The sequence below is a fragment of the Dermochelys coriacea genome, chromosome 11 (genome assembly GCF_009764565.3).
Source record: "Dermochelys coriacea isolate rDerCor1 chromosome 11, rDerCor1.pri.v4, whole genome shotgun sequence".
NCBI classification, from domain to species: Eukaryota; Metazoa; Chordata; order Testudines; family Dermochelyidae; genus Dermochelys; species Dermochelys coriacea.
The window spans coordinates 28,754,502-28,770,254 of NC_050078.2; the positions used below are offsets into that span (position 1 = coordinate 28,754,502).

The 15,753-nt window shown below is 40.9% G+C and overlaps 2 protein-coding genes across 6 annotated transcripts in view; both read right to left on the reverse strand.

Moving 5' to 3' along the window:
• The window catches only part of CACNB4 (calcium voltage-gated channel auxiliary subunit beta 4), a 191,124-nt gene extending 189,733 nt beyond the window's left edge, over positions 1–1,391 (reverse strand). The window contains exons 1-2 of one of the 4 annotated variants that reach the window (XR_005295661.2): positions 1,154–1,363; positions 719–802 (exon numbers count right to left, since the gene is read on the reverse strand). Coding sequence is in view for 2 of the 4 variants with exons in the window: in XM_038422294.2 (XP_038278222.1) it covers positions 719–802; positions 1,154–1,237 (168 nt within the window). In the remaining 2 variants the exon portion in view is untranslated. Of the gene's footprint in view, positions 1–718; positions 803–1,052 lie in introns of all 4 variants that reach the window. The other 3 variants (XR_006277939.1, XM_038422294.2, XM_038422295.2) reach the window with 3 other exon arrangements.
• A 7,749-nt stretch (positions 1,392–9,140) lies between these two features.
• STAM2 (signal transducing adaptor molecule 2) overlaps positions 9,141–15,753 on the reverse strand; it is a 35,997-nt gene continuing 29,384 nt past the window's right edge. For both annotated transcript variants that reach the window (XM_038421646.2, XM_038421645.2), the window contains exons 11-14: positions 15,557–15,611; positions 14,630–14,783; positions 12,580–12,749; positions 9,141–12,358 (exon numbers count right to left, since the gene is read on the reverse strand). In XM_038421646.2, coding sequence (XP_038277574.1) covers positions 12,130–12,358; positions 12,580–12,749; positions 14,630–14,783; positions 15,557–15,611 — 608 coding nt within the window. In that variant the 3' untranslated portion in view covers positions 9,141–12,129. The remainder of the gene's footprint in view (positions 12,359–12,579; positions 12,750–14,629; positions 14,784–15,556; positions 15,612–15,753) is intronic.

Below are 15,753 nucleotides of genomic sequence, written 5' to 3' on the forward strand. Positions count from 1 at the left end.
AAATAAATGCTCCACAACTGGAAAGAGTTAAATCAGAAATGTGCCAATTCTTGTGCCTTTACGAGTTTAACCAAGGCGACTCCAAGTCAATGGGAGCCATTCCCTTCTCGTTTCCGCTCTCACTCCTTTTACCTCGTCCCAAACCCTTGGGAAACAGGAGGCTGCCAGCGCCCTTATCCAAAAGCCCCTCTCAGCCAAATCAGTGATGGTGTCTGTCCTGATGCTTCATGCCTCTTTACCCAAACTCACTCTTGTTTACCCAAAGGTTCCTAACTACACCTGAGAGCTTTTAGCTCGCCCGGGATCCTGCTGCGTAAACCCCCAGACGTTGTATTTCCGTGGGGGCCTGTCTTAGAGCAAAACGAATACGGACTAAATGACTAAAACCAAAGCAAGTCAAAGCCGCAGCGCAGACCTGGTTTGCGGGGGGGGGGGCCCGACTCTGACGCGCCTTCGCTAGACACGAGGGGGTGAAATATCCCACCCTTCCCTGGCCGCCCGGAGCGCTGGGTGCCGCGGGAATCCCTGGGCCAGGCATTTCCCCGAAGAAACCCGATGCCCACCCAACAGACCAGCTACGGGCCGGCCCGCACGGTGGCCCTCAGCGGCTCGGCGGGCGGTGCGGTCACCGCCTCCTCCCCGCCCTGCGGCTCGGCTCGGCTCGGCGCGGCTCGGCTCGGCTCGCCCCCCGCCGCCTCTCCCCGGGCCCGCGCTGTACCTGCCGGAGGATGAAACTGGTGGACGTTGTGCTGCCGTCGGATCGTTTCAAGCGGCTCCGCCGGGTCGCCGTCCCGCGGGCCACCTGCACTCGCCGCGGGGCAGGGAGGGGAGGGAAGAAAGACAGATCGGGTCACAAGGGCGCGGGGAGCCCGCGGGGAGCCCGCGTCGCCGGGGCAGCGGCCGGGCCAGCCTGGCCAGCGGCGGGAGCGGAGCTGGCCACGCTGCCCAGGCGCACGAAGGGCCGCTGGCTCAGCCCGGAGCTCAGGTAACGGGGCCACCCCCTCAGCCAAGCCCGCCGGCCCTGCCCTCGCCCGCCCCAGCCCAGCACCCACCGCAGCCATTGCAGCCCGGCGCCGAGGCGATGCTCCCCGCGCCCAGGCAGCCGCCGGCGCCCCGAGCTGGGAAGGCGGAGAGCGGAGGGAGGGGGAGGCACCTGGAAGACGGGGGGGTGCAGCCCGTCCGCCAGCCCGTTCTTGCCGTAGGAGGGGGGCGGGGGCGGGGGCGGGGGCGTGGACATGGCTAGCGCGGCATCGCCTCTGCCCCGACCCCAGGCGCGCTGAGCGGGCTGCCAGCCAGCGGGGCGAGCGCTGCCCACTGGGCTCAGGGCTGCCCGGCTGCGCCCGCTCCCGGCAGCCGGCCGCGTGCCGCGGGCGCTCCCATGGCCACGCCTTAAAGCGGCCGAGTCTCTCCCCTGGCGCGCGCGGGGGGGGTCAGAGAAGAAGCCAGTGAGTTCTTTGGGGAAGGCGAGGACAGGGAAGTTTTCCCTAACCTTCCCCCTCCCAAACAGGGCGTCCGCTCTCCAGCTGTAAACGTCCAGCAACTTCCCAGCCCCTTCCCCCCGTTTCCCTGGAGTGGCACCATCATTTGCCCTCCCCCGGTTTACCATGACCTCTTTGTGTGGCGCACGCCCACGCTCCCCAAACACACACACACACACACACACACACTGTAAATTCGGTTCAGCCACCTCCCTGCCTTGCGAAATGCATCTTCTAGCAGAACCCCTGCAGGCGATCTTCCTGTGCCTAATACTAACCTTTCTAACCAGATGAGCGTGCCCTAGTGCCCTTGCTCTGCAACTTCCAACCGTTTATGCATCCAATCCTAGAAACCTTTTCCTATCTCTCCGTGCTCAGTAACCCTCCAGCCCAATGGAAGGTATGCCCCCTTCGGATTTTCCATGGTCTATTATTATACATTTATTACTTACGTTGTAATAAAGATCATGGCCCCATTATGCTAAACATCCTACAAACATATAACAATAAACACAGTCCTTGCCCTAAAGAGCTGTCAGTGTATGAATAAGATGAAAGACAATCGCTAAAATCACCAGCCAAAAGGAACAAAAGGTACCAGGGTAATGTTAGGATTTGTTATATAATTAACATAGAGCAGTCTTTCCTTAGAGCCACAGACTCGAGCTCTTAATGTGGCTTTTAACCAGCCCCGTGTCTAGAAATCTCCTAAGTAAGCCAATGCTACTGCACTCACATATGCACCTCTGTGAAGTGCCACTGAAGTCAATTGGTGGGCAAAAGGTTCACCCCAGTGGGTCTCAGTCCAGGGTTGGGGATAAATTACTGCATGAAGCTATCACTGCCTCTAAGGGTTTTTGGCACACTGGGCAGCTTGGAAAAGGCATGCACACACATACACACAGCAGTTTAAAAGAAAAATCAAAATTGAGCACTACTGCTTTAAAAGAAGTCAAAGATTTGCTGTGATATGTTATTAGACAGGTGGGTTGTACAATAGGGGCTAAATAGTTGTTCTGAATTTGGATCATTTTAATGCACCACAAAAGAGGGGAATAAATGTTATACAGTGCATACACACACAAATAATGTTACGGCAAAAGATGGTATTGGCTTGCACGTTAGGGGGTCATTGATAGAGCTGGTCAGGAAACCAAATTTTCCTTGCACAATACATTTTGAATTTTTTTCATGCTGAATTGGGATAAAAAGACAAATTCAGAAATTTTCACAGAACTGAAATCCTTTAATAATTTGTTCTGGAAGCACTGAAATATGTTCTGAAACAAAAATATGCTGGGGCTCACCATTGCTATTAAGTGGTGGGTATTCCTGAAACAGAAGAATCACATCAATTTCAGCCAGGAGCTTCTAAGGCTTCTGGGGTTCCTGGCTCAATAGCAGCTCCCACATGCAGACTGTCTCAGAGATGGTGACCCCAGGGCTTCCAGACTCTTGGACCTGCTTGTTACCTGGCCTATCTGACTCTCAAAATCTGGGGAGCCAGCTGCCCAGAGAGTTGGACAATCCAGGTAGCCAGCTTTGGAGGCTGGAAGCTCTGGGGTCCCTGGTCCTCAGAGAGTCTTCTGGGGATGCTGGCTATCCTGGAACCACAGACCCTGGAAATGCTGGGAATCGGGATCCCAACTCCAAAGCAGTTCTTCAGGCAGGATGCCAAAGAGCTGGATGGGCAAGCTGGCAAGAAACCTGGCTGACACACAAGTTTTGAAACCTATGTTCCATTGGAAGATTTGTCAAAACTGACACATTTCCACTAAATGTTTTGCTTTCAACAAATTGGTATTTTCCCAATGGAAAAACATTGTCAGAAAATTTCCAACTAGTTCTAGTCACCGATGAGAGACATGCAGGATGAAATTCTTAATAGAAAGAGTTGAAGATGCCATGCAGTACCTTCCATCAGAGACTCATTAAGAGACTGGGTATGCACAGTGTGGGCTGTTGGACCTCTCTGAGCTTCCTTTATGTTGCTAAACATGGGAGAGTTAATGGCTAGTCCACCTTTTCCAGACCATGTGATCAGAGAGAAGCCCTGAACTAGAAGTTTCCCATGTGAAAGCGCAAAGGCTGAGGGAGGAAAAGGGGCAGGTGTGTTTAAGCAGGTGGATCTGCTGGAGTTGTGTACAAGTGATAGTGAGAGAAGTCCCAGGCAGCTGGTTCTGGGCACAGGTGCCTGACCAAAGGTTCCTGCAAGAGGTTGTTGCTACCCCTGCTCAGGGATACAGGACATGTACAATCAGAAATTACTTGACCCCACATCAATTTTTATGCTAAACAACAAAGTGACCAGGAAGGCCCTGAAAACCTGCCTCTGCTCAGCAAAGAAGCAACAATATATACACAGTGGAACTACCAGGTGCGTGTGATAATGCTGAATTCTGAAATTACACACATCACCCTCTTGTAAAGATTTCTATTGTACTAGTAATGCTTATTCTTAAATTCTGCATTTAATTTTACAGTACCTCAAACACAATTTAAAACATCCCCAAAAATGTTGTTGGCCCAGGCCTGATTGGCAGCCCCTAATTAGAACCACAAGTCACCTTGCAAGGCTGGCTTTTCAAGGTAAAGGCAATGTACAGCCATACACTCCATATCTTGTACTTTTATTGCATATGATGAAACATCCAGTTACAAATTTGAACTTAAAAAAATCTATCTTGAGAACAGGCTCACTAGCAACACAACTACATACAAGACTTTCAGGCAGAGAGAGTAGTAAACTCAAACTTAGTAGGACAAATCATTTTTGCAGGACCAGGAACAAGCACTTGGTGATGTTAATAGGAGAGAGTGACAGCAGATATGACCACAAAGACAGTACAATATGTCTTGTGTTATATAGCCACACAAACTCCATCAGTTTCGTATACTCAATAGAAAGCATGACGTGTTGCCATAGTAGGGCTGACATGGCATATCATATTTCTGCTGATGTTACTAAATCATTCCATCTTTAATGCCCCTGTTCACATTAATCCCAGGATGCCTTGATGGAATGAATGTATTTCATGTGTGCTTTTTCATATTGCATGTGCATAGTTTCAAGTTGATTGTTTTATGCAGTGTTGTTATAGCAGTGTTAGGCCCAGGCTATTAGAGACACAAAGTGAGTGAGATAATATCTTTTATTGGACCAACTTCTATTAGTGAGAGACAAGCTTTCGATCTTACAGAGATCCTGAAGAAGAGCTCTACAGGGAGAACCAATCCACTGATATGATTTGCATGCCCTAGCCAGTGAAGTGGCTGCATGCAAATTATCTCACACTCTACTGACCTCTAGCTTCAGTTAAGATTTTTTTTAATTTAGGCATTTAGGATTTTTTGGTTAGCTTCCCTCATTATATTACAGAGCAGACTGCTCAAATGCAATTCCTATGATGTTCATCAGGACGAAGAGATGCAGCTGATATGAACCTTCTGTTTTTCCAGATTCTAGAAAGAGCACACAATTTTTGACACCATAGTGCTCCAGCAAAGTTCAGGCATTAACACTTCAGGCTGATGTAGCCAAAGATTGGTATGGACATGATATGTGGTGGCAGATTATGAAAAGATTTTTAAACATGGATGTATCTCCAACATAAAGAACAGAAAAATCATATTGAAACCATCAAGCAATTCAATGTCTCATGCATTTTTAATTGTATCAACCTTCAGAAAAAAATTAAGTTAATGTTTTATCCACTATGTATGTTGTCCAGCTTTTGCACTATACTTCTTTTAACAGATGTGACAAAGCTCTGTCCTTGCCTCCATGGGTCCCATGTTTCCTGGTGGATTTCGCTAGCCACAGAGGCTCACTGTGACCCTCCACGTAACCCTTCTTTCTCTAGAGACAAGGATCACAATCTACTGAGCCATTTTCATCATAAGCCAGTGAGGGAGGTGAGAAGTTATCCTTCCTTGCACAGTCTCTGTTGTCTCCCAGTCTCAGTGATTAATCAGGGGGCAAAGGTGTGGGGGGAGGGGAAGAGCCCAGGCCCACCCTCTACTCCGGGCTCCAGCCCAGGGACCCTAATAGTATCAGCTATGGTAGCTGACCTTTTAGAAACATGACATGTACAATTCCCTGGGCTACTTCCCCCACAGCAGCCCTCACTTCCTCAAGCTCCACTTCACCCTTACCTCAGGGCCTCCTTCCTTGTGCCTGATATGGTGTGTACTACTCAGCCTCTCCAACAGCGCAACTTCCTCCCACAGCTCCTGACATGCACACCTACCTGACTGACTGGGAGGCTTTTAACTAGTTTCAGTCAGCCCCGGATTGGCTTCAGGTGTCCCAATCAACCTGGCCTTCTCGAAAGTCCTTAATTGGCCCCAGGTGTCTTAATTGACCTGGAGCAGCTGCCATTTCACTTATCCTGGTACCAGGGATTTGTTTAGCCTGGAGCTAATGTATATCTATCTCCCACTACTCTTCCATAGCCAGCTGGCCTTGCCCCATCATAAAAAAGACACATCAACTGGGTGCATTTATATCCAGATTAAAACTATTAAACCAAATTCAGATATGCATCTCAAATGTATCTAATTTTGAGGGATATATATTTACATAATACTCTGCTCTCAAACTTGATGTCACTTGAAAATTATTTACAACAGAAGTAAACTGATTTTATTTACAGTAGTGAATCATACAGCATTATATTTTCTACATAAATGATATCTTCTTACATACTGGATCTTCATTGCACTGTGTCACATTCACGGCTTGGTAGGTTGAGGTATGAATACAGATGCCCGAGGTAGGAACTCGTCTGGGAGCATAATTTAGCCCACTGACTCTAAAATTGTTTATCTGGAAAGAAAATCTGTCCATTTAAAATCTATGGTTGTTTTTACCTTCAACTGCAATACTATTTAGTGCTTCTATAGCATCCTCCACCACAAAACATTACTTCACAGGCATGAGGTAACAGAGTACTATTAATTCCAATTTACAGAGCATGAAAATATGGCACAGAGATTAAGTGACTTGTTCAAAGTTGCATAGGAAATCTGAGGAAGAGTTGAAAACGGGACCCAGGCTTCCTGCTCCCCATTCCTGTGGCTTTACCTGAAGCACATCACACCTCTGACTGAAGTGAGGAAGGGAGGTGGGTACCTACAAGATGAGTTTGCCACTAGACAAAAAAAAAACAAAAACACACAGCAACCCATAACTGACACCTCCTCCCCACCATCTTGCGGAGTCGGATTGGGTTTTTCCAGCAAAACCAGTATTGAATGTGTATTCTGACCAGGACTGTAGGGGAGAAGAGAAAGAAAGCAAAATTCACAGAAGATATGACAGGTACATTTCTCAGAGAACTTTAGTAACAGTTTTACTCACATTTACAAATATATTCCTGCCACCTTTCACCCCCTCTGGGCAACTTAAAATTTCAGTTTTCTGTAGAAACACACTATTTTTAACATCTGATACTTGTGGAAAATGGCAAAGGATAGAAGCCAAGGAACATTTAGGAACAGGTAACAGTTTTAAGATATGCCATCTTTTGAACCTAGAGAGTAGGCTTTTATTCAGTAGAGATTACTCCTACATTTAATATGGTTATAGAATGGATTATCTACACTAATTTTGTTAATTCAGTTTATATTTTGAATAATATCTAGCAGCACATTCACTAACAGAGGAAATATGCCCTTTTTCATTTTTCCCCAATGTTTGCCAGGCAAAGGAAGACCCTACAGACATCTGGTAGAAAGCAAGCAGAGACCTAGTATAATCAGATTGATTAATGTCCTTTATGCACACAAATTGCAGATTTTAGAATTCCTTACATGAAATTAGTTAGCCTGGCTTCTTTGTCCAAGATGAACATGGTGCAAGAAGTGACTAGCATGAGTGGTGAAATCTAAATTAGATTTTTAAAACTCAGTTGAATCATCTAAATTGATAATAGTAAGGAAATGTTTCTTTAATTATGAATCTTAACCTATCTCATGGCTTGGCTGACTTCCCACATTAATATACTGTCCAGGAAATCAAGACACTAAGGAATTGTCCAGATTCACTGTAGTTTATCAGTTTCACATTCTCTCTCACCTTAGCAGTGTGAGAATGTCTGGATTGAAAAACCATTGACTGACATTTTACAAAGATCCTTGTGCTGTTAGGTTAAGTGCTTTTTGTTCCAAGGCTTTTATCTAGGGCCTAAACTGACCTGACACTATCCCAGGAAAGTTACAAGTGACTCAAGATGATAATACAAGTAAGTGATTGACAATATATGTTCCAGTGACTTACAGCTAAAGAATGACTCATAGGAACATTTTGTTTTCAGGCATATCAGGCTGGTGAATTACGTAGTCCTTTTGTTCCCTGCCTTAGATAAACTACAGGGGTTATTTCCTTATTGTATGGGCTCGCAACCTCATTTTGGTTAGATGGGTATCAATGGTGGTCTAAAGAGAGTTTCTATTACTTATAGAGTACTACTCTTTGCTTTTACTTTTAAGATGTAATAACTGAAATTTTAGAAAAAAGTGTTATTTTTCTTATGTATAAAACCTAGCACAGTGATTCTCAAACTTATGTATTGGTAACCCCCTTTCACAAAGCAAGCCTCTGAGTGCAACCCCCCCACAAATTAAAAAGGGATTTTTTTTTATATTTAAACCCATTATAAACGCTGGAGGCGAAGCGGGGTTTGAGATAGAGGCTAACAGCTCACAACGCCCCCGTCTGAGAACCCCTGACCTAGCAATATGCAATAAAACTGAATATAATATATAGTTAGGATTACAGTTATTCCTCATTCAAGCATGGATCAACCACCATTATGTAGCGGCATTACGTGTCAAATGTACTATAGCTAGGTTATATAAGTATGCAAAAAGCCAGTGGTGTCACTTGGAAGAGCTACATATTTCTCTAAGTTACAAACAGACAGAGAACTTTCCACTGTTTGTTAAATAAATTTGTTTTATTCACAAAAGGCAATGCAAACATACTGTACGCAAAAGGCCAGTTGGTTACTCCAATGGAACAAATCTACTATTAACACTCCAAATTCCCCGAAGACAGTATTTTCTATAAACTACAGTCCCCTTCTCCCTCCACCCAACAGTCTTTTACTTTAGATAAGCATTTAAACTCTTCAGTTTAAATCTAGACAAAGACAGTTGAAGCCTAACCTGCAAAATGAGTTTACAGAATGCATTCAACCACACAGCATTATGGGAGCAGCTCACCAGGCAGGGTAAAAGTTGTCACAGCTCTACTAATTTCAGTGATGCTATGAAAATTTACACTAGCTGAAGATTTGCCCCTTATTTCTTCTTCCCTTCATCTATTCAATCTTTACTAAAATGGTCAAAATAATTTTGATCAGTTTCATGTATAATTTACCTACTGTAAGTGTAGAAAATATCCTAAAAAGACATTCACTAAATTTATAGGTACCAAACCTGCTCATATTTAATATTGTGGTTATTTCTTCTTAGAAAAGATGCATAGATGTAAGTACGGAAAAAAGCTCTTATAGGAAAACAGTTACAATAATAGAATAGAGCTGCATTTATAGCCGCCACCACCAGCTTTCTTCTCAAAATAACTACTTTTCATTGAATTGTACTACTCCAAAAGACAGCAGCTATGAACATGAAAGTCCACTAATCAAAACAAAATGAACACAGAACATGTTTTAAGCTTTAACAATGATCTTAATAACCAGTTTTATTTTGGAATAATGGAATTTCTAAAAACAAAGGTTTATTAAATAGACAAGGTGCTTGTCAACTCAAAAATAGCTGAAATTTTAAAATCCTTTAAAACATTAACTGCATGGTGATATTACATATAAATGATGTCCTCATATATTGTTCAAGTGAAAAAGTGACACTTTTACACAGGTTTTTTAGCAGGTAGCAAACAACTAAAAGTAGAATAAAGTTTACGCAGTTTGTTTTTGACACCCAGGAAACAGTTAAATACAGTAATAAAATTCTCATTTTAAAGTTGCAGAAACTTGTATTTTATATGAAGAAGCAGAAGTTACCTACTATTTACCTCCCAATATAAGACAGCAGGTATAAACCTAATGTAGAAATCTGAAGTTAAACAGTTCCTTTGGCAGCATATTTAGTTACAATCAGGCCTTAAAAATAAATATGATAAAGTATAGAAGAATGAAGAGAGAAAACTGATCCCATTAACACCAAAACCCTCTAAATACTATTTTAACAACAATCAAATATTTTACACTATCTACAACTTTCAGAAATGCCTATGATTTGGATTACAAGAGATTATAGGATGCCAAATCCTGCAATATAAAGTGTCATGGGTTTTTGTTTTGTTTTTACGAGTGTGGGTATATATATATATGCATGTGTATAAAATCTCAGACACAAATGGATATATACACTATTTATACTTCATATATTATAAAGAACAAAATATCAAACACTTTAATCTAACTCCGAGCCAACTCTATTAATCCCAAATTAAGATATTGGGCAATATTTATACTGTCAAAAACTTTGAATCCAATAAAAACTTTCCTTATATTTCAATGACAAAACATGAAAGAACCTATATTAATGTTAACAGGGTTTAATTTGATTAAATATTTGGAACAAAATAAATCCTTGCATACAAATTTTCAAATAGAAAGAATTTTGAAATGAATTTTCTTGGTTCTTTCCCCTCCTTCCCCCCACAAAGAACACAAGGAATACATTATCACAATATTTTAAAGGTGTCACATTAAAGCACTTTACATTTATACTGAACAGCTTCACCTGGAAGGATAATGGCAAATTAAAACACTGGAGAAGAAAAACTACAGCTCCAGTTACATAAACTTGAGTATCAAATGATCAGGTACTGAATATCTTATTGTTCCAACATGAAGCTGCATCTGAACAAGATCATATTAAATAACGTATTTAGTAACAGTAAGACAAATGGAGGTGGCATTGAACAGATGGTGAGTTTTATTTTGGGAGAACACAAGGAAGATGTAACAAGGTCTCATCCAGTAGAAAACAATGTACATCAAAACACTCATTTGTGGACAGGCTTTCAGACTTCCATGCATTTAACCAAGATATTTTATCAAATTTATTTATATCCATTATTCTTCCCAATCTAAATGTCAGCCATTCATAACAAAATTAAAAATATGTATAAATATAATCATATTAAGAAGCCAAGTAGGTAAGCCAAGTAGGAGAGTGATGTGCAAATTTCCAGAAGTTAAAATAATAAAAGGAAACAAATCCCATATTCTTGGAAGATTATCCAGCTCTTGTAGTTCATTTACTCTTTTACAAAAAAAGACCCATAACAATTCAAGTGTCAGAAAAGTCCCCAGATCTTGTTTCTTTTCCACTGAATGCTACAGGTCCTCATGCATGAGGTGATTCCTTTTTTAAAAGGTATGCTTGTCATTTTCAGTGTGTATCCATTCCTTATGTCCAAAGAGGAAAACAGTCCCACTAACAAAGGACCTTTGCTTTGGATCCACAGTGGTATACATTCTCAAATATATTGATCTAGACAAGTGAAAGGTGACAGTGAGAGGAAAGCCTAAAGATGACGAGAGCTTCGTGGTCCATAAAGGTAACTTGTGCTCTTGGAGCTCACTTCCACCATTTTCAGAGCAAACAAGGCAGACTCCCACAGGCCCCTGATAAACAGCACTCCTGAGCCTCTCTCTAACCAAAGGGAATGAGACAGCTCTCCCACTCAAACAAACATGAAGACAGATTTTACAAATTGCCAGCTAGTAACCTGCAACCTCAGAGTACTGTTAGTTTGCAGCATCCTCTACCCACCTTTGGAAAGGAAAGATGCTGGGAGTGCCACCCCTTCTGGGGAAAAAGAAAACTCCCCAGTAACAACCCCCTCCCCCTACACTACCACCACCACCAATTCCTTGCAAGGAAAACAGAAGACCCCCTTCGAACTCCAAATCAAGTCTGGCAACACTGCCAAAAAAAAAAAAAAAAAAAAAAAAAAAACCACCACCCTAGAATTTTCATATTGTTGTATCTACATGGTCCTCATTGCCATAATATCAAGGAATAGTCTCCCTCTCCATTCACACTTCCTTTATCATGCAATTGTTCTATTGTGTACTGCATCCCATAAAGTAGAACTGCTTATGGTACAACAAACAGACCTATAATTTGTCTAAACCACTGGGGTTTGTTGGAAGAAATACTACTGAAATGAAAAGATTCTCTAAAACAGTGTAATGGAAAAGACTACAAAAAGAACAGATAAAGCAACATAAATAGATTTTAAAGCACCTTCTCAAGTTTCCAGAAAAAAAAAAAAAAGGAAAGGGTTCTCTTATTTGAGTTTAGATTTGAGAATGCTACTACGCGAGATTGAAAGTTTTAGCTGATGGAGGCTACTTAAGTGGGGACTGAAATCGTTTATGATTTTTTAAAAATCATTAGCTCAAACTGTCTTTAGAAAGATTCTGAACTGTCAAACTTGAAGTACATTTAACTCTGAAATAATTGCTTAACTTTATAATGCAGCAAATTGGGTTGTTCATTTTAATCAAGGGAAAGTGTACTTGTATACCAATGACAAGCTATTTAAATCATGAGGATCACCAACATTTATGAATGCTTTTAGGAATATGAGCTTGGTTTATTTTCAAAGGAGAGGCTGTGGATGGTAATTTGTTTGTTGCTGTGGAACTGAATGAGGTGGAAGTGCCACAGGATAGCCTGCTCCTTGAGGCAAATTAGATGTAGAGTTCTGGTAAGCTGACATATCCACAGACATTCCCATATGTTGGGTGTAAGCAGCTGTACTTGTTGCTGACGGAAGGCCAGAGTTCTGGTTCATGTATCCAGAGTTTGACACAGAATCTGGTCCAGGGCTGCAACAGAAAAAAAAAATTTAGAACAGTGACGGTTATGATTACCAAGTTCATTTGCGTATCATACTATAAGCCATTTCAAAAGTGATTTGATTTTGCACATTTCTGAAGTAAAAAAATAGAACAAAAAATTTTACTGACATTTACCCACCTCTGGACTTTTAGTGCTTACTAATCTGGGGGAAATCAAATTGTATATTAAAGTTTTGCTGAAGTGTTACCTTAAATATGAAGCTTGAACAGGCTGAGTTGCTCCTGAAGAATTTATAGTTTGAGGCAGGGACCTCAGTTGGCCCATCTGATCAGGTCCTAGACTGTAGCCTTGGGGAATAGTGACTTGGTGCATACCCTGAACCATGTAGTTCCCACCATGTGATTGTACAGAATATGGCTGTAAATGAAATAGAACACACACCATGCATCAACTTGGCTGAATTGAACAGTAATGTATATAATCCAAGAGTACAATGGTCAGGTTTTGTTACACGTGTAGCCCTATGAAGCAGAAAATGGCACACTACAGCCTGGAGAACAGGATTGCTCAGGAAGTCCACTTATTTGACTATCTCGAAGAATGAAACTCTCCCCGCTTCCCCCATCTCCCAAGCATGTGTGTGGATGGGAATTTAACAGAAGATACACAGATACTGTGGATCACAAACTTTGTTAGAGGAAGATTAGCTGATGTTCATTTGAAGACATTTCTAGCTGCAGTAAGGTATGCAGCTCCCCCAGGTGATAAACGCACTGCCTACATTCACTCTGCCTCGTTTTTCTAACTATTCCATCCTTAATTTGCACTGTTGCTATTTCAAATTTCACTGTAGGCAAATGTTTTCAGCAGGAGGATTTGGTGGTGATTTTTAACCTGTACCTCCCTTGTATATACACTCTAAGACACTTTGTAAGTTAGTACATTTCATAAGCTAGGAGATAAATAAACGAGGTATACAACAGGAAAAAAGTTAACCTTGCTATAAATCTTATATTATGTCAAGAAATGCAGAAATTAACACTAAGGAGGCACAATTCACACTTGATAAAGGAGAAACAGAAACAGACCCCGTTTATCAGGTTATTTGTACTGGTGAAATGTTGCATCTTAAAGACATACTTAAATGAGCAGAACATTTCCACTGTTTATTAAATGGCATGTAGCCTATGTAAATAACTGATTTTTCTTGAAGTCTTTACAATTCAAGCCACAGGCAGGGTAAGCCAATGCAGTATACACACAAATCAAATATGAATATTGCACACATTGGTTTTGGATTTGGAATGAAGTATATATACACATAGATGGAAATACATAGCTTTGTGCAATACAAGTGTGCTTAGCATCATTTTGCTGTTTTTTCCACATCAGGAAGCAGTATCTCAGAAGAGATCAGCAATATTAAAAACTCCAGCTGTCTCATGTCCAGAATTTCTTTTCTCCCCCGAAATATAATGAATTTTTCGTCATTTTCAAGAGCTCAAAGCACAGTATAATGGTTAAGTGCATCTTCTTTGATGTGGCAGTTACTATGGTAACTATTCTTTTCACATTGAGCAATTAACATTCATTTAAAACCCACCTAAAATATGCAGGCACATTCTACTTTTTCTTTCTAAGTGTTTCCTTTAAATACGTCTTGCCTTTTCTCCTTTTTTTGCTTTCATAAACGAACATATGTTGGGCACGTAAGAGTTCATTCTGAATCCAATATTGGAGTTATTTAACCCACTAATGCACAAAGTGCTTGTTACTTAAAAGGGGGAAAAAACCCAGCAGATAGTGATACACCCAAAGTGATATATCCAAAGAAGGATGACTATATCTGGAAGAAGTGCATTGCCCTCATGATGCATACCATATTAGAAAGTTCAATCATATCCCTGAAAATAAACAGAGTAACATTCTCTTTTGGGATTAAGGAAGGACATATGACTCAGTAAATCTATCCATCTGTGAAATTCAGGAGTATAAAAAAAAATGTTTTGTTGAATGACTCACTGAGAAAACTAGTTAACTGGGTTGTTAAACTTCAACACTCAGAATACAACATCCTTCTACTAACTATTCAGCAAAGATTAACAATTGCATTTTAGTGCTAGAAGATACCTATTTTGTTCTAGTACATTTTATTCTACAGGATTTAATGATCATGAGGAAACATCAAATTGTTTAGAAGCTAACAATAAAGCCTGTTCTCCTTTATGCTTTGTTATCACCCTTTAAAAAGAAGATGCATATTAGGAAAGCCTCTGTTTTCTGAAAAGGGGACTGACCTGCACTGGAACACCAGCTGATGTGGGTGGATATTGTGCTGGAGGATGGAGCTTTGAATAGGCTGAATATATAGGCGTTTCATTCATCAGTTTATTATAGAGTTCCAAGGCTTCTAGAACTTTCACATTCAATTCAGATAATTCTGAATGTTTCCTGATTAAAAAACAAACAATTTACTCAAAACTCCTTCAGAGTTTACCTCTGGGTATTTTGCAACAGTTAAACTAAGAAGGTCTTTAAGCACAGTCTTAACTAAATATGAAAAAAAAATTAAGACATTTATTTGTATTTTTAAAATGTCCAGCTCCATTCCAGTTATCATACCGATAGAACTTGGGAAAGTACGCAACAGAAGAGGTTGGGGATTCTTCTTATAGTCAAATTGAAAAAAAAAAACAACTGTCAGTCTCTCTTTGCTATCTTCTTCTTTTACCCATTTATCATCAAGTCTCCTCAAAGGTCTAGGAGAAATCACTGCATTTGAGTAAGTTTCCTTATCGATAATAGTCATCAGCAAATTGAAAGTTAGGCTCATAAAATTTTAGACATTCTGCTACTGCTGTTAGTGAAAAAATTGACACTGTACATTCCTCCCTATTTAGATTGGAAGCTCTTTAGGGCAGGAACTGTATCTTGGTTATTTATTTATACAGAACCCAAACACAACAGGGTCCAGATCTTGTTTGGGGCCTTTAAGGCCCCACTAAAATGAAAATCAAACTAAATATTAAGAAGTTAAAACAAATAAAGAGTGAGCTTGTCAATTTTATATTCTATATTTTTTATTTTAGGTAGGTGAAGAAGAGGACAGGTATAGTAAAATGTGGTAATCCCATGCCCAGTCTAAGACCCTGACAAATAAAGGTGAAGCATATGTAACAGCGTTGTACTCCTTGTTTGAAAACACAAGAAAGAGACTGGCTCACCTATCAATCTCCTCTAGTTTTTCATCTATCATAGGACCCATCTGTTGACAGATGTCTGTGAAGACAAAAGTGTAATATATTGTACAATTAAAACTTTAACTAGTCCGGGGAAAGAATGTATTTTAGCCGAGTACAGCCATATTAATGGAAAGATTATAATATCTGTCTACTACCTAGTCTTTTTTTAAATTTTGCTC